At 42.5% G+C, this 18198-nt stretch overlaps 1 protein-coding gene across 3 annotated transcripts; it reads left to right on the forward strand.

Moving 5' to 3' along the window:
- Positions 1 to 5518: 5518 nt before the first annotated feature.
- Positions 5519 to 17988, forward strand: LOC124004232 (E3 ubiquitin/ISG15 ligase TRIM25-like). 3 transcript variants are annotated; one of them, XM_046312999.1, is made up of 12 exons: positions 5519 to 5801; positions 7145 to 7852; positions 8777 to 8872; positions 9061 to 9294; positions 9479 to 9647; positions 11944 to 11985; positions 12212 to 12319; positions 12684 to 12734; positions 13053 to 13079; positions 13377 to 13496; positions 15416 to 15475; positions 16122 to 17988. In XM_046312999.1, exons 2-12 carry the CDS (start codon positions 7244 to 7246, stop codon positions 16652 to 16654), a joined length of 2049 nt encoding a protein of 682 aa, XP_046168955.1. In that variant the 5' UTR covers positions 5519 to 5801; positions 7145 to 7243; the 3' UTR covers positions 16655 to 17988. The 3 variants fall into 3 exon arrangements, with proteins under 3 accessions (XP_046168955.1, XP_046168957.1, XP_046168956.1); XM_046313000.1 differs by lacking the exon at positions 13053 to 13079 and having other exon boundaries at positions 5522 to 5801; XM_046313001.1 differs by lacking the exons at positions 12684 to 12734; positions 13053 to 13079 and having other exon boundaries at positions 5521 to 5801.
- The last annotated feature ends 210 nt before the right edge of the window (positions 17989 to 18198 follow it).

Genomic DNA, 18198 nt, shown 5'->3' on the forward strand with positions numbered 1-18198 from the left:
CTAACAACAAGGCGGACACTAACAACAATCCTTTGGGCAAAAATTAAAACTGAGCAGACGCAAATGCCGTTATGTTTCCTGCAAGCATTCCTAGCCAACTTTAGTTTATCTACTGAAACAGTGTATTGCTGGCTAACATAGCTACTACTGTGTTACAGTGGGGGGGGGGGGGATCTAATTATGTAGCTAGCTAGGTAGGTAAACAACTACCGGTAGCCATATCTATGACTGAAAATAGAAGAGTTTTTACAAAATAGGAGCTCTTTTGTATCTTGATTGTAAAACCTCTTTGTTGTAGATATGGCTAGCTACTAAAAAGCAAGCTATAACATTACAACCAGCCACCTAAAATTAGGTTTAACAGCCAACATTAGCACGACTGGAGTTGGCTAGCTATTTAGCCTGGCACCTGCTAACATGTTATGCACCACGCTTCACATTTGTAACTTGTTAGCAAGCATGTGTAACATCAGCAACTGTAAATAATTTTACTAGCTAGCTATGTAACATTGATGAGGGTTGACAATGGTTATGACCATGGATGCATTTCAATCTCACAGAGTTATAGGCATGATGCAATATAGGATTCCAAAGACATGTAAATAACAAGTATTGCATATCCCGCAAACTACCTAAGTTTACTAGCGAACAGTGAGCAGAAACTACACAACAATTTAATGTTGTAAATCTCAAAATCTATAGCTGGTTTTACTATAAAAATATTTGCCTAGTGGACATGGTTGTATGTAGATACTGTCTGCCTGCCTACCTACCTTGGCTCATTTGTACGGTCTGCTCACTGTGCAAAGGTTGAGGGTTATGCCATATTTCATTCGATTAGTCTAGATATTATTGTAAATGTAATCTTATGTGCCTGTGCACATGTATGCATGTTCAACTAGTCTACCCTAGTGTTGATGTTATGCTGGCATGGTTTAACTGTTGTTCAAACTGTACAATATAGTATTTGTTTGTGTCTTACAGACATTACCATCTGGTGCCTGTGCTTCTTCCTGGAGTGGATTCTAGATACAAAAACATAATTATTTGCCTGTGTGTAACTGTAGCTTAACTGTATCCAGTGAGCTGTTTCCTTCGAGGGATAAAACATTATTCTGGATTTCAAGCTAATGACTCATGAGGAGCTGAATAGCAGTTTGATCATGACAATCCTCCTTCCACAGCTTTACAAGTATTCCCTGAACTCACTGTATGTTTCTTTGGAATAGCAATTTCTCACCATCATCTGCTGATCACCAGTTCTCTTAGCTACAGATTGTTGCACCAGATAATGTGATTTAACCAAATATTTTTGGTATCCATTACTGGGTGTTATAGGATAGATACTGTTTGGTGTAGCACAGAGAATTTTCAACCAACATTAGCGATGCCATCATCGTCCTCGATTCGGGGAAAACAGGAGTCTCACAATGTCCATGTCCAGTTGCAGAAAGTAAACCAACAATATGTGCGCCGACATCGTGTCTTTCAAGTCTTTTCATTCATTGATCGAGACAGGAATTTTGGGGTAGACAACCACCTGTCTCGATCAATGAGAGAAGACTTGAAATAGACAAAATGTCAGCAAAAATCTTTGGGTAAATCACATTATCTGGTGTAACAATCTGTAGCTACAGTTCTCTGCACTTGTGTGTCCCTACACCTGAAGGACACTCGGACACACTGTTCATAAAAATTGGGGTGTTACTTTTACCACATAACATTGTTTAATACACAGTTCTCTTGATTTAGCAGTAAATAGTGTACACTCCTGTATTTTAGAGATTTAGACAAAGACATTCTTTGGATATCTGAATACCTATCATCTGCTACAGAGCCCTGGACAACTTATATAAATACACTACATGTGGAAAACCATTCAAATTAGTGGCTGTGGCTATTTCAGCCACACCGGTTGCTGACGGGTGTACAAAATCTGAAAAAAAGGTGTACAATCTCCATAGACAAACATGGGAGTAGAATGGCCAGTACTGAAAAGCTCAGGTACTTTCAACGTGGCACTGTCATAGGATACCACCTTTCCAACTAGTCATTTCCTCAAATTTAACCAATTCCATATTAATGCCCATGATTTTGGAATGAGATATTCAAAAAGCAGGTATTCACATAATTTTGGCCATGTAATGTATCTTCTGTGCATCTATAAGGGCAGACACATTTCAAGGACTGAAAGAAAAATCAATATTTATTTTTAGTGATTGTCTTTTATTTTTAGTTCACCTTTATTAAACCAGGTAGGCCAGTTGAGAACAAGTTCTCATTTACGACTGCGACCTGGCCAAGATAAAACAAAGCAGTGTGACAGAGTTACAAACAAATGTACAGTCAATAACACAAAATAAAAGAAAAACCTATGTACAGTGTGTGCAAATGTGGAAGAGTAGGGAGGTAGGCAATAAATAGGCCCTAGAGGCGAAAATAACTACAATTTAGCATTAATACTGGAGTGATAGATGTGCAAGTAGAGATACTGGGGTGCAAAAGAGCAAGAGGGTAAGTAATAGTATGGGGATGAGGTAGTAGGGTGTGCTGTTTACAGATTGGCTATGTACAGGTACAGTGATCGGTAAGCTGCTCAGATAGCTGATGCTTAAAGTTAGAAAGGAAGATATAAGACTCCAGTTTCCGAGATTTTTGCAATTCGTTCCAGTCATTGGCAGCAGAGAGCTGGAAGGAAAGGCGGCCAAGGTAAGTGTTGGCTTTGGGGATGACCAGTGCAATGTACCTGCTGGAGCGCGTGCTACGGGTGGGTGTTACTATGGTGGCCAGTGAACTAAGATAAGGCAGGGCTTTACCTATCAAAGACATAGATGACCTGGAGCCAGTGGGTTTGGCGACAGATAAGTAGTGAGGGCATACAGGTCAGTGGTATATAGGGCTTTGGTGATGAAACTACACAACATACTTCGTATTACTTTCTTAGCTACAGTATACATATCTCCTCGGCATACTCCATTCATGCCGCAGCATACAATACATTTTTGGACTCACCTTGTGGTGCTGTGCTCACTTGAACAGGAAGGTGGTGCGAATATTATCCACCACAGAAAGCACTGAGCTAGGCTGAAACACCTGCCTTTTGGAACTGCATTACTCAAGAAAAAAAAAAGAGACCATGTTTGTATATGACTTTATTAAACCCAATGATAATTACATATTTGACATTGTTTGCAAACTGATGTGACACGTATTAATGCCAAAATAACAAAAACCAGGCAAGCCCCCCCCAACAACAAAAAAAGTGGGGCTCAAGCCACACCTGTCCTGAATGATGGGTTGCCACTGGTCATTAGGCCTGTAGCCTGATTTGATGCGTCCATGCACGCCTCTGTCTCGGCCACTCATCTCCGCCTTGACAACAATGCAAGTGTTCTCCTCAAACCACAACGAGCACATACCACCCAGTTTCCAGTCAATTCACTAATGTTTCAGGTGGCTGACATGCAGTACTGTTAAATAATGGTGCAAACCGCAACTGAATCAACATTCCACACAAAGCAATGATATTTACTCAGGTATGGCCGGGTATTGAGGACCATGTATGTTGCATTGATCCGATCTGTAATAGACTATGGCAGTATAGCGCATGGTTTGGCAGCCAGGACCTCATTGGAAAGGCTAGATGTCATACAGGGTCAAGGACTATGTAGTAGTTTCGCTATAACCTGTTACGCTGATATATAGGTCTAAAGGCAGAGTCAATAAGAAGACGAGGTGTCAGAATAAATTCAAACACACCTTTGTCACAAATCACAAAACCTGATCGCAACCTCTGTTCAGTGAAGTCCACAAAGCATATTGCATGTACAGTAACATGACCTACAGCATGGTCAAGCTAAACTACTATTGATTACCAGAAGTCACAAAGAAAACAGGAGCTGCCTCCACTTTTCCACCATTTCAACATCAAATCACCTCTGCTTAGTCAAATACAGTAACAACTTAAAAGATACCAAAAATGATTTAGTCCAATCAATGTAAGCTAAATATGACGTGGCCAGGGGCACAACAAGGTATGAATTAATAGTTGGATCAGAAACGATGTTATAATCATTGGCCAGTACATAGAATTAAGTAAAACCACAAGTCCAAATCCCCATCTCCATCCAGATACATTCAGAGTCTTGCGAATTTAAGGGAAATTATGAAACACAGAAAACAAAATATTTTTTATTTATATTGGTATTTTTTTGGGAGAAACCTGGCTTCCCTTGGCATCCATGAATACACTCCACTGACTACATGTAGAGATGGGGGAGATGACATTGCAGATGAGACAGCAGCTGGCAATTATTGGGTGAACCTACAGGGACATGGGGCCTCTTTTTATTTCACCTTTATTTAACCAGGTAGGCTAGTTGAGAACAAGTTCTCATTTGCAACTGCGACCTGGCCAAGATAAAGCATAGCAGTGTGAACAGACAACACAGAGTTACACATGGAGTAAACAATTAACAAGTCAATAACACAGTAGGAAAAAATGGGGGAGTCTATGTACATTGTGTCCAAAAGTCTCATCCTGTGAAAGTCATGCTGGGAACATGAGCGAGGACAGAACACGATCTTTGAGTGGGTAATACCCATGCGAGGGAGATGGACTACATTCTCTTCCCGACAGTCCCAATAGTAGCTATTCTTGTGAACCCACCATGCCTCCTCCCCACCTCTTGCAGTTGATCTAGAAGTGATGGAGAGACTACAGAAAGATGAGGACAGTGTTGATCCATCTGATTTGTTTAAGAGACATCTGGATACTGTGTATCAGCATTGTGGCCATTTACAGATGGTTTAAAAGATCTACGGACGGGACGTACTGGGCCAGCATTTGTAGTACAGGAATGTGGGGTGGCAGGAAACGTATTACAGATCATCTGGCGGTATATACATTAGAGCGGATGGCCATACTGGCCTTGCTGCGGGTGGAAGAAGTCAAGTCAGACAGTAGTTATGTACTCTGATTCACGCGCAGTGTTGGAGTCTGCAGTCCTTTAGTACACGTAGCAGACAATACTGGCTTTGTGCCGTACTACAAACCCATGGTAGGGTTAGATAGATGGGTATACAGACAAGATTGACTTGGGTCCTAGCCCAAGTGTGTGTGTGAAGGGGAACAAGGCAGTTGATGTACTGGCTAAACAAGAACTTAGTCCCCTCGGGATGTTGATGTTTAGGTTTCAAATGAGCAAGAGGCAAAAAGCCTGATATGGACAGTGGTGGTGCAGAGATGGCAGGAGCAGTGGAATAGAGATACTAAGGGTAGACATGTATTCTAAGTACAGAGGAATGTCGGGAAGGGGAGGACGGCAGGAAGAGACAGAAGAGAGGGGGCTATTTTTTACAAGATTAGGGGGTGGGACACAGCCGGTTAAATAAGACTATGGGAAAGCATCCAACAGGAAAGTATGATTATTGCCAGGAAACAGAGACAGTGGAGCTTGTATTGACATAGTGTAGGCAGTATGAGTGTGGAAGAGGCTGAGATCCAGTATAAGGGAGAAGTGGATACAGGAAATTAGTTTAAAGCGTATACTAAGTAGAACGTCATTATATACAGTCTACATTTTTTGTCGTATTTTTTAAGAGAAACAGGCTGACAGGTAGAATTTTGTTTCTCCCAGTCTCTGGCCCACACTCCAGTACAGTAGGCGGCGGTAATGCACCATAACGTTGGATGCCAACGAACCCCACCGAAGAAGATGCCATAGGAACGGGCCGCAGAACTCAGACAAGTCAGGGGACATGTGTAGACAAGTACAGTTGTCAGCACACTTTACAGCCTGGTAAGTTTGATTCCGTTGGCTACTTTACTTAAAATATAATGGTTCAGGTACATTCTATTTTAAAAACACTAAAATCATGAAGGCCTAATTGTTCACTCAAGCAAGTAATGTAATATTGTCTCTTCAAAAGGGGAAACTGTAAGGTTAGATTGAAAATAAAGTAGATAATGACTATGCGCAAAGATAGTACCCAAATATTCCGTAGCTGCACCACGGAAGCAAAGATTATCAATACGTTTTGTTTTGCTGATGCATTTTGTTTCGCCAGAGTGACTGGCGACATACTGCTGTGTTAATACAGTGTTGCTGGCCTTTTACTCCACCCATTCCATTGGCCACAATGCAATTTAAAAAAAAATGTTATTTTAAAAAAGTGAACCTTTATTTAAACTAGGCAAGTCAGTTAAGAACAAATTGTTATTTACAGTGACGGCCTACACTATATGAATTACATACTGGTTTATAGAGAACTTTGTGCCGATGTTCCCCAATTTCCCCTTTGTGCCCGATGTTCACAATCATTGTAAAGCCCTAGTTATGTTGTTTTTGTAACCTGTGTGAAATGGCTAGGTAGCTAGTCATGCTCTCTAGTAGTGTTTCAAATCAGTGACCTCAGACCTTGAAGTAGTTATTTCCCTTGCTCTGCAAGGACTGCAGCTTTTATGGAGCGATCGGAGAGGGGCGGAAGCAATACTGGTTCACTGACAGTCATTTCTGAAGATTAAATAATGTGATTAGAGACTAATTTAAGGAATTAAACATCTGTCCAAGATTTTAAGGTCACTTACGTTAACTAAACTCTTTAATATGGTGAAGCTATTCCTGCAAAAGTTAATTGGACATTAATAGTCAAATCAGTGTTAAAGCAGGTGAGCTGGTTCTACTCTTTTTGGACATTTTCTGGTGCTTTGTCGCGGGAAACTGAGCTGGTCAAGAACAACATGTCAACCCTGCTACTCTATGTACGGTCAACCCTGCTACTCTATGTACGGTCAACCCTGCTACTTATTTGTCACCCCTAAAAATATTTAAGGGATTGGGAAAATTCTTTACATTAGGTTGAACATGTGTGTTTTGACATGTTAAATTCAGCTAAGTAAACTTTTTCCCACAGTTGCACTACTCCCAAGGCACCTAATTGGTGGAGCTACCCCAGTATTGGGAGCATACCAATAGCTATACCAAGTGGTCTTAAGTCTTCATTTTTGTACACTTTTTTTTTTGCAAAACAAAAAAGACCTTGCATATAAGCACCACGTAAAAAGCAATTGATTACGATTTAATATCTTTAGAATGAGTTATCAACATTGCAATGTTTTGAACTGTGTGCTTTTATTTTTAAGGTTTCCATACAAAGGTGATGTCATTTCTGCTGTTGTCAGATTAGTAGTTTAAACAGAATACTTACAGACAACACAGCAGCAGACAGTTGTAGTTCCATCATGGCGGAGCATATGTTTTCCCTCATGAGTCTCGAAGACGAACTGAGCTGTAGCATCTGCCTCTGTGCTTTCGACTGTCCGGTGACAATTCCATGTGGACACAACTTTTGCCAAGCGTGTCTCCTAGAAACATGGAAAGACAACTACAGCTGTCCACAATGCCGGACCCACTTCACCACCAAACCAGTGCTGAAGAAGAACACCGTCCTCAGCGCTGTTGTGGAAACGTTCAAAATGAAGTCGAATAAAAGCGACCTCCCCAATGAGATGGGCGACTTAATCAAGTGGGATGCGGTCAAGATGGAGCCCAAAGAGGTGGTTATCTTGTGCGACACCTGTATGGAAGCCAAAGCATTCAAGACCTGCCTCACCTGTATGGCGTCATTCTGCCTTGAGCACGTGAGGCCTCATCATGAGAACCCAGTGTTTGGCGCGCATCAGCTGAACGAGCCTCTGGGCGACTTGTGCGACCGTATCTGCCCCGACCACCACAAGCTAATGGAATTCTATTGTGTCCAACATGGCCGCTGTATCTGTGGTGTCTGTCTGCAGCAGGTGCATAAAGGATGTACCTTCTCCAACCCTGATGAACAACGGGCACTGCAAGAGGTAAGTTTACAATACATTTTAATACACCCCATCCACGGTCAGGCACACAGTGTTGTGCCAGCCCATTGCACCCATGTAATGCATTACAATCTCTGTCTAGAGGTCTGAACCTTTTTATGAGGGAAGGGGAATAGACCAGAGCGTGTCGATTCAATGGGAGCAAAATAATCATAGTGGGCAGACCAAGCAAGGAGGTGGGCAGAGCCAAGCACGAGCTAGTGAGATCCTATTGGCTCATTCTAGTATTTATTTGCATATTTCCGTTATGGAACGCCTACTCTGTGTGTATGTACACAATAACTCAATTCGCCCTTGTACTCCTTAACAACGCAGTTAAGAAACTGTGGCAAAAGTTAGTCTACAAAACCCAGTCCACTCTTACAGATTCTAGTTTTGTAAATGGATAAGTAAATGTTGGCCAAAAATCTACCCCTGGGCTTCCTCTAATCACCATATTTGGTAGTGAGTGGAAACTAACCAGATGCTTCACATTTATACATCTGGTAAAATACCTAGCATACTGTTCTGTGGGGATACCTAGTAAGTTGCTTGCACAACTGAATGCGTTCAACCAAAATGTATCTTCCGCATTTAACCCAACCCCTCTGAATCGGAGAGGTGAGGGTGGCTGCCTTAATCGATGTCCATGTCATCAGCACCCGGGGAGCAGTTGTTAAGGGTTAACTGCCTTGCTCAAGGGCAGATTTTTCCACCTTTCGGGTTACTGGCCCAACGCTCTTAACCGCTAGGCTACAGGTGTAAGGTCACAGGTTCAAGCCTCACTACTGACAGTTTACCCTATTTTGCTACAGAAGTAATGTGATTGATCACTAATCCTAAAAGAAAACTAACTATCCCATCTTAAGAGTTAGAAATGTTTTGATTTATTTGGTTGAAGATAATATTAATTCATGTCTCATTCAGTCTGATTTGAGGGGCAAGTTGAGTCTGCTGGATGGAAAGATTGACAAGAACCAGACGGTCATCTCTCAGATGAGTGACCAGCAGAGCAAGTTGAAGGTGAGCGATCACTTTTTAAACAAAGGACTCAAGAAATTGTCTTAACTACCGTATTCAGTATATAAAGCAGTTTGAAACCTTGGAGCACCTGGAAAAACTAAATATCGAATACCTACAGGAAGAGCGGTGTGAGATGCTATGAGAGATCAATTTGAGAACTCCTTGTACTTTGTGTCCACCTCCTCCAGGACTCTGCAGCCAGCAGGAAGAGAGCGCTAGAGGATGACTACCGCCAAATCCGGGAGCTGCTGGACCGTGACGAGCGTGAGGCTCTGAACACTGTGGACCGCGAGCAGGAGAGCGGTCAGACCAAACTCCAGAACCTCATAAAGAAGTTCAACCAGAACATTGTGAAGCTTAGCGCAGCAAAAGATGGCGTCAACAGCCTGCTCAGTCGGACTCAGACCGTGGCTTTCCTACAGGTGAGTCCAGTGTAGCGAAGGTGGCTTCGGTGAACTGCCCTCACTCAGGTGATGAGCAACCTTACCTGAAATCAGAAGACTTGCGTCAGCTCCCGGCCGTAGCTCAGTGGGCTAACAGTCTTGAAATTCCGATAATGACTATAATGCATCTTATTGTTGGTTTTCTACCTTTCCTTTGGGACAGGCCTCAGTTGACATGCCGGCAGTGGTGGCCTTTGACCCCTATACCCCGAAGGTGAACCTGGACTCTAAGGCCTTGGCAGCCTGTCATGCCTACTCTGCAGTCCTGAGGGAGCATCTCACACATGTACTGAAACAGCCTGTAGAGGCCAGACTGCAGATACTCAAACCAGGTGTGTGTGTGTGTGTGTGTGTGTGTGTGTGTGTACAAGTGTATAAAACACGCTTATGGGCGGCATTTGTATGATGCCTTGTGATATTTAATTCCAAAACTTTGCATGGACATGTTCGACAATGGTGATTTTTATATTGGAGAGCAATAAAGGATCAAACAATGAGTCCAATCAATCAATAATTCACAATCCAACATTTTATCCCTCAAATTGGTTACCAATCTGGTGGTTTGAGGTGTTAGTTTTCCAGATTCCAAGCATTATACTTAGGTCATCTAAGTGAAATAGTCACCACTTGCCGGCCTCCACCCAGTACCCTGCCCTGAACTGGGCACTCACCCATTTTCCCATGTGTATCAAGAATGGTCCACCACCCAAAGGACATCCAGCCAACTCAACACAACTGTGGGAAGCATCAGCGTCAACATGGGCAGCATCCCTGTGGAACACTTGACACCTTGTAGAGTGGGGATGGGCATGACATCAAATCTAACCATAGATTATTATTTTTTAAATACTGTGCTACAAAGTACCAGGCACATCTTTCTCCATGCTGGCAGGTAGCCTAGTGGTTAGAGCTTTGGACTTGTAACCTAAAGGTTGCAAGATCGAATCCTAGAGCTGACAAGGTACAAAATGTCATTCTGCCTCTGAACAAGGCAGTTAACACACTGTTCCTAATAATTTGTTCTTAACCGACTTGCCTAGTTAAATAAAAAATCAAATGCTCATTCTCCCGCCAATTCATACATATTAATTGATTTCATGGTGTAAATTGTTTGTCAATCTTTATGAAATCCCTGCTATATATCAATAGTAAATGTAGGCTAGTGTTAATCATTTGCCATTTCTCCATTAATCCAGACTGTTTGGTTATGGTAATTTCCATTTATTCAATGTATTAATACGGCATAGCGTTGTCATTCTCGCAGTGTACAGGTTGTTTGGAGAACTCAAACGGTCTAATGTTTATCATACAATGTAACCAGCTACATTTCCTAATCTAATGTTTTGCTTCTAGTTAATCTAGCATTTTACCAGAGAGAAAAGAGGCTACACATCAGAGCGCTGTCTGTTGATAGAATTTCAGTTCGTGAATTCTCATCCGAGTGGAGAAGTGCAACTGAAGCACACAACTTGTCTGATGCAGAGCAGAAGCCACAACTAGCTCCTTGACAAATCATATGCTAACCAAGCACAAAGAAACTCGGAGTTGGACAAGCAGCAGCAGAAATCTCGTATTATATCTTTTGCCACTGCAAAGCGCAGCTGTGACTTCACCAGAGCCGAGCAGGTAAAAGCGTCTGCATGCTTCCCAACCGAAACACTTCGGTAGAGTTTGTGCATATTATTGACGTTTTGGTGAGGTTTGTTTTCGGCTAAAATAGTCTGTTTTTCAACTCGTTCATGCACGTTAGTTTGATAAAAAAAATTGCGCAACTAAAATCGTCTGCAAAAACGTCTCGAGTTATCGTCGATTTCATTCTGACTATTTTGAGGAAGTGTATACAGGCTGAGGCGTCTCAATGGGCAAAACGTACTATTGACGCATTTTTCTCCTATTCCAAGCAAGGTATGCGGGAGTATGCGAGCACACGTTTGGCTAGGGTAGCCAAGTTTGGCTCCTATTCCAAGCAAGGTATGCGGCAGTATGCGAGCAAGTTTGGCTAGGGTAGCCAAGTTTGGCTAGGGTACTTGGCTAGGGTAGCCAAGTTTGGCTAGGGTAGCCAAGTTTGGGTACTTGGCTAGGGTAGCCAAGTTTGGCTAGGGTAGCCAAGTTTGGCTAGGGTAGCCAGCCGAACTGAAGCATGCTGACGCCTTAATAGAGCCCATAGTTTCAGTTAATGATTCTCAAATAGCAATCAAGAATTAGAATGTGTCTAATGGTTATGATACATTATTCATGGTTGCGCACTGTTTGACATATAGATAAATGCACACATTGTCCAGTATGTTTTAATGATTATATATTTTTTTCATTAGAGCCCTGAAATTATGCGAGTACTCTTAAAACAGTCAAACTGTCAAATGCCCATCCCTATTGTAGAGGCCATGCCCCGACGAATTGAGGCTGTTTTGAGGGCGAGTACAACTCAATATTAGGAAAGTGTTCATGTTTTGTACACAGTGTATTCAGTTATATTCCGGACTCTGACATCGCTTGTTTCTTAATTATTTTTATTGTATTGTTATAACTGCACTGCTGGAGCTAAGAAAACAAGCCTTTCCCTACACCCGCAATAACATATGCTAAATATGGGTAAATTACCAATAAATTGTGATTTCTTCCCAACAGCTGAGAGGTTTGCTCCTCTGCTGCCAAACTTCTATGAAATGGGTGAGTGCCATTATGCCCTCCTCTTTATAACTACATAACTCCTGCTGGCATACAGTAACAGTTGTAACTTCAGAAACATGGCTTGTATGGCTAAATTGTACAGCCATAATAATTAGTGAAATCAGTAATAGACTTGTTGTGGTGGTCACTCAGTGTAATCACAACCGTGGGCACTGTAATTTCCTTTGATACAGCGTGACACCAAGTGTCATCTGGTCTGTTTCAGGAGGCATGCCACCACAAGGTCATCCGAGAATGCCTAGATCCCACAGCCCAGGAGCTCCCCTCAGGGCAAACCAGAAGAAGCCTCCACAAGATTCAAACCGAGAGAGAAGTAGGCTATTACATGATGGGTCGTTGTGGCCTTGTAGCCTGATAAAGATTCCCCTTTTTAGTGTGTCTAGGTACATTTTTACCAAGACACTACATTGAACCATTCGACAAAACATAGAATACAATACACCGATTAGGTTTTTCCCGTTTCCTTATCAGACCAGACAAAAACAGGACAAACAAAGCTCGTTCTTGTCAGTCAGAAACACCTGTGACATGAAGGATTCAAAAACAAGATAGCAGATTGTTTTACTGTCAGTAAAGACTTACTGCCAATTCTACCACTATTTACACCTCTAAAGGGTCAACTATGACCCTCAGTTACTTTTTTGATCCTACACGTCTCAACCATTTCTCCCTTTCAGAGTCGGACAAGAAACGAGATCACAAGGAATGGAAAGAACATAAGGCTGACAGTGAGAACTGATTTCAGTGTTTTTCTGTGTGTTTACTTCAATAACTGCCAAGCTCAGATAACAGGTGTGCTGTGCATTGCATGTTTCAAGTAACATCACAAGTTAAAATGTTATTAGTTTATGATCTAGTTTAACAGGCTTATGGCTATTCAGTCTGTTCTGTAAACCTTAGTTGGAGAGAGTGCTTAAATGGATATTTCGACATTGTCAAATAAGCCAATTTTGGCTAGATGCTCCCATAGACTTCCAGTCATTGTACTACTACTAGTTAGCAATCGCATCAGAAACTAACTTCAACTTCCTTCAAACTGCACACAGAGACACAAATGGTTCATCGGACTCTGGGTAAGAAAACATTTTTAAAAAGGGGCTTAATTGTCAAAAAGTCTATCCCTTTAACCTACATAGTGCAACAAACCTGGGTTTATTAGCGCAGATATCGACTGCCGCTCGAGCATGTTTTTGGGGCACAGTCGACAGCGCGCTGGACTTCGGGCTAGAAGGTCGAGGGTTCAAGACCTGCTCTGTGCCCGTTTATTACATTTACGCAGCAGCTGATTCATACAATATTGTGTAAAAGAACTGCCTGCCATCATTGGATATGAAAATATATTGTAAATTAATTGTTTGTCTTCCCATCAGAAAATTCACAAAAGCCAGCTAATGCTCCCAGAGAGTCCGCCACTCCTGTTCCACACACACCAAGGGACCACCCCAGAGGACAATCAGCAGAACCCAGACCCAGGAACATGGAGGACCGAGGTAAATGTTGCTTAAAATGATATTCTCTGCTCATGCAGCCGAATACCATAAATGAGCCTCCAATGACAAATTTGAATGCAATTCTGGATACTTGTCACAACTCGGGGGCAATTCTAGCTAGATGGTCTAACTTATTTAGGATTCCCTGAACATATCCAGTTTCTCTTAACCAGATGAGAGAGTCTGATTTCTTGGTTCCAGAACGTCTGCTTCTTGTTGAAGTAATTGTGCTAAGCGAATTGCAGATTGGTTGATCCGACAACTGGCGCGTGCACGCAACATTCAAAAAGGGCTTCATGTCGATGACCGAAATAAACTACTGCTATGGAGTCAAGACAGCCCAATATGTCACAAGTCCAGAACAAGAAACTATTGTAACATACAATGAATATGTTCATATATTTACCAAAATTGTGATAGAGGCGTGGGTGCAAATGCCAGAGAGGGTGCCGGGCAGATAGTTGCGGACCGAGTAAATGCTTAAGTGAAGTGGCCCAATTCCAAAACCTTAATAGGCCTAGCTTACACACATGGGTGACTAGTAATGATGCTTTCACTTCAGAGAGCACTGTCATTGCAACTAGTGATATTCATGTCAAGGCTATGGCCTATGTCACAATTGTAATGGTAGGCCCATTCCATAGCCTATGTAGGATGAACAATAATTTGAGTGCTTTTCATGACAACAGTGTGTTTTGTTCTAAGTCGTAACGCCAATGATGTTTGCAAAATCTGCACTATTTTAATTAGGCTATTTATCATGTTGCTTAGATTTATTCATTTGAGATTAGCAAAGCGTCGCAGCCTACTGTACCTGCAATTCTGTAAAAGACCTCCTTGATTATACAGCTTGATGGACAGGGAATGCAACAAAGGCAGACTCTTCTTACAGCTCTACGCACAGTTGCCTTGCCAAATTGTTTGTACAGGAAACTTCCAGTGGACAAAATATTGCTAAGTAATGGAGAGTTTGTAGGCCTATAGCAGTAAAGGCAAAATCACATTGGCTATGTACAGGTTGAGTAAGTTTTTATTTATCCATTATTTTACCAGGTAAGTTGACTGAGAACACATTCTCATTTGCAGCAATGACCTGGGGAATAGTTACAGGGGAGAGGAGGATGAATGAGCCAATTGTAAACTGAGGATTATTAGGTGACCATGATGGTTTGAGGGCCAGATTGGGAATTTAGCCAGAACACCGGGGTGAACACCCCTACTCTTACGATAAGTGCCATGGGATCTTTAATGACCTCAGAGAGTCAGGACACCCGTTTAACGTCCCATCCGAAAGACGGCACCCTACACAGTGTACCTAATCACTAACCTGGGGCATTGGGATATTTTTTTTTTTTGACCAGAGGAAAGAGTGCCTCCTACTGGCCCTCCAACACCACTTCCAGCAGCATCTGGTCTCCCATCCAGGAACTGACCAGGACCAACCCTGCTTAGCTTCAGAAGCAAGCCAGCAGTGGTATGCAGGGTGGTATGCTGCTGGCAAAAGTTGGCCAGATATGAATGATTGTGCAGAAAAACTATAACGTTCCAAAAGATAATCTTCTGAATGATTTAAAGGATAGTTGAGATCCAATCATTTGTTCCCTTTGTAATACACAGCAAACAATGAAGGCTCTGATGTCAATTGGATTTTCCCGCAAAGGGACCGGCCATAGCCAACGAACAACAGTCTTTATTCACCAGGACAGGCTAAGATCAAGTTAACCTCTTAGGTGGCAGGTTTGCTTCAGAGTATTCGTTGCTATGGTTGATCAGGCTATAGGTCGAGCGCTCTTTCTGGAACTGGAAATGTGCTCAAATTCTAGTTTGACAGATCTCACTAATCTGGCTTTCTGGAATACCCCTCTGGTAAGTCACCTATAACGCTATACTAAACTAATGGCATGGTATTTTTCTTACAGGACAAGCAAGTGTTCCCCCAAGTATCACGTCTGCAGCGAAACGAAATGACCTTCTACGATGTAAGTTCACCAAGTGTTACGAAACCACGTAGCAATCAGACTCTGGCTCGATCTAGGGAAGATAGGAGGTTTGCCAGAAGATACTGACCCTACCGTTACACTTGTTTGCACTGGGGGTCAGAACTCAATCGGGGTTACGTTAAGACACCGTGGAGCCGGCGTGAGATATGGGACGGAAAACATACCTCGATGCAGGAATGGGATATGCCCCTGTGCTCCAAATTGTACTTTTCATCCACACTGCTCCATCGGAATCTTCTGGCAAGTTGCAAGTCTGTAACCTCTGAGTGTGCGTTCAACAGAAGTCAACAGGGTGTTGTAAGTGTCTCTACGGGAGACGGCTCATTGGCTTGGGATGCTGCTCTTGATCAGCTTCTAAGATTGTTACAGTAATTGGCACTCAATCACTCACACCTGTGAGCAATTACTAAACCCTTAACATTGCTGGTAGTCCTAGCACCTGGCCTGGCAGCTGCTGCCAGCAGTGGAGAGATGTCTGTAGTGGAAATAGACTGTCTGTGGTCTAACCACTTATCTACCTATATTCTTAACACTAGCTTGAAAACAAGTACAGCATTCTGAAGGAACTTTTAGAAAAATGTGTGTTTGTGAGAGAGAATCTTACCTCCTGTCTCTCCCTCACCAGATGGCACCGTTCTCACCCTTGACCCCAAAACTGCCCACAAGCGCATCTCCCTGACAGAGAACATGACCATGGCCTCTGTGTCAGACGAGCCCACCCATTACCCCGATGGCCCCGCCCGCTTCTCCGTCTGCAGCCAGGTGCTCACTTCCAAGGGCTTCTCCCGCGGCCGTCATTACTGGGAGGTCAAGATGAGGAGCAACAACTTCACCGGCATCGGCCTGGCCTACAACAGCATCGACCGGAAGGGTCCGGCTAGCCGGCTGGGGCGTAACGCCCAGTCCTGGTGCGTGGAGTGGTTCAACGTCAAGCTGTCGGCCTGGCACGCCAGCAGTGAGACTGTACTGCAGAACCCGAATCCGATCTGCGTCGGCGTGCTTTTGGATTGTGAGGAGGGAACGGCCACTTTCTATAACGTTCAGGACCGGGCATACCCTTTCCATACGTTTGTGTTCCAGTTCGCCGAGGCAGTGTACCCGGCATTCTGGCTCTTCTCCAGCGGCTCGTCTGTTAGCCTGTGCAAGCTGCAGTCTTAAGAAGTTAACACAACAAACACACACACATTGTTCTCCCTCGCAAATAATTATAATGTACAGCATCTGGGTCAATAAATTACTTAATCATACTGATGTTGGAAATGTACATTAAAGGTTATTATTTGGTTGTAGTCACTGGCTTTAGTAATAATGCAGTGTAGGTAATCCTTTTGGACTTTGGTCTCTTGTAACTACAGCAACCTCCTAAACCTGCAGCATTTATTAATCACTATCTGATGAAGACTAAGCACTTCCATACAGGTAAAGAAACATTACAAATGATTATACATGTCTTGATCAGCCAGTTTTATCAGAGCTTATGATCTCTTGGTAGTACACAGTAATCACATGTAAAATACACAAAAGAACATGAATAACATGTATGTTATCTACTGTATATGAACAGTACCACACCGTTCAGAAGGCCATGTACTGGCACACATGCAATGCTTTTGCTGGTGTCAGGCATTCCGCATTAGGGAATGTCATATTCAATAACACCACTGGATATAGAAGCAATGAATAGAGCAGAAAAGCATCCGCAATATGCTTGATACCCCCACAGGAAAAGTGGGTATCGTTCACTGTTTTCTTGATCTAATACATTTTCGCTCGTGTTTCACACAGCCTGTAAAGTGAAGGGGGTTTCCGCATGGTGCAGTGTGCTGAAAGCACTTCCTGACACTGCTACTACAGGCTTGATAGAACCTAGCCTGGTTGCCAGATCTGCATTTGGTTGAGAATTACAGTGAACAAGGCAGAGGATTTAGTTGATCTGGCAACCAGGCTAGATAGACCCAGCCTGGCCCATAAGAACAAGCAGAGGTCATTTAGACCCTGTAAACAGAAGTATTTCCAAATCTTGGTTTTGTAAATAGTGATGATTTTAGGGCTGGTGTTTTGCCTGTCCATGTGACCAGACAAAGGAAAAACTCTGGGTCCAAGTTATAGCTAATGTAGTTATAGCCCATACCTAGGGCCTTCTCATGTAGAAGGGTACATATGTCTGTTGGTGTTAGTTTGGACATCTGTGTATGTGGGTGTCACATTGTCTGTGATGTGACTGCATGCTTCTCATAATGTCTGTATTGTCGATTAGATCTTTTCCATTTATGGATATATAGCCATCGCTACGATCGGAGAGCAAGTTGAGAAGAGCACGTGATAGATTAATTTTACTTTGCAAAGCCCAATGCCAAATGGAACAGTTAGTGTAATTGCCTTCTCCCTCTATAGAATTGATTCTGTTTGTGTATAAGGGGTTTAATCTTGTTAAAGACAACTTGATAATGTCCCCTCATGATGTACTATTATAAGCAATCTGTGCTAATATATTCCTGTTTGTGGCTTATTTGTTCCTCATATCTACACACACATAGCTATATATATATATATATACACACATACATACTGCATTTGGTAATCATATTACTTCAAACTGCTCAGGAGTAAACTTATTGCAAGTGCATGGGAAGGAAAAGTACTGATATTGCTTTCATATTATATACTTGCAAAACTAACAAATGAAATAATATGTACTTATT

This window comes from Oncorhynchus gorbuscha, linkage group LG18, assembly GCF_021184085.1.
Source record: "Oncorhynchus gorbuscha isolate QuinsamMale2020 ecotype Even-year linkage group LG18, OgorEven_v1.0, whole genome shotgun sequence".
NCBI lineage: Eukaryota > Metazoa > Chordata > Actinopteri > Salmoniformes > Salmonidae > Oncorhynchus > Oncorhynchus gorbuscha.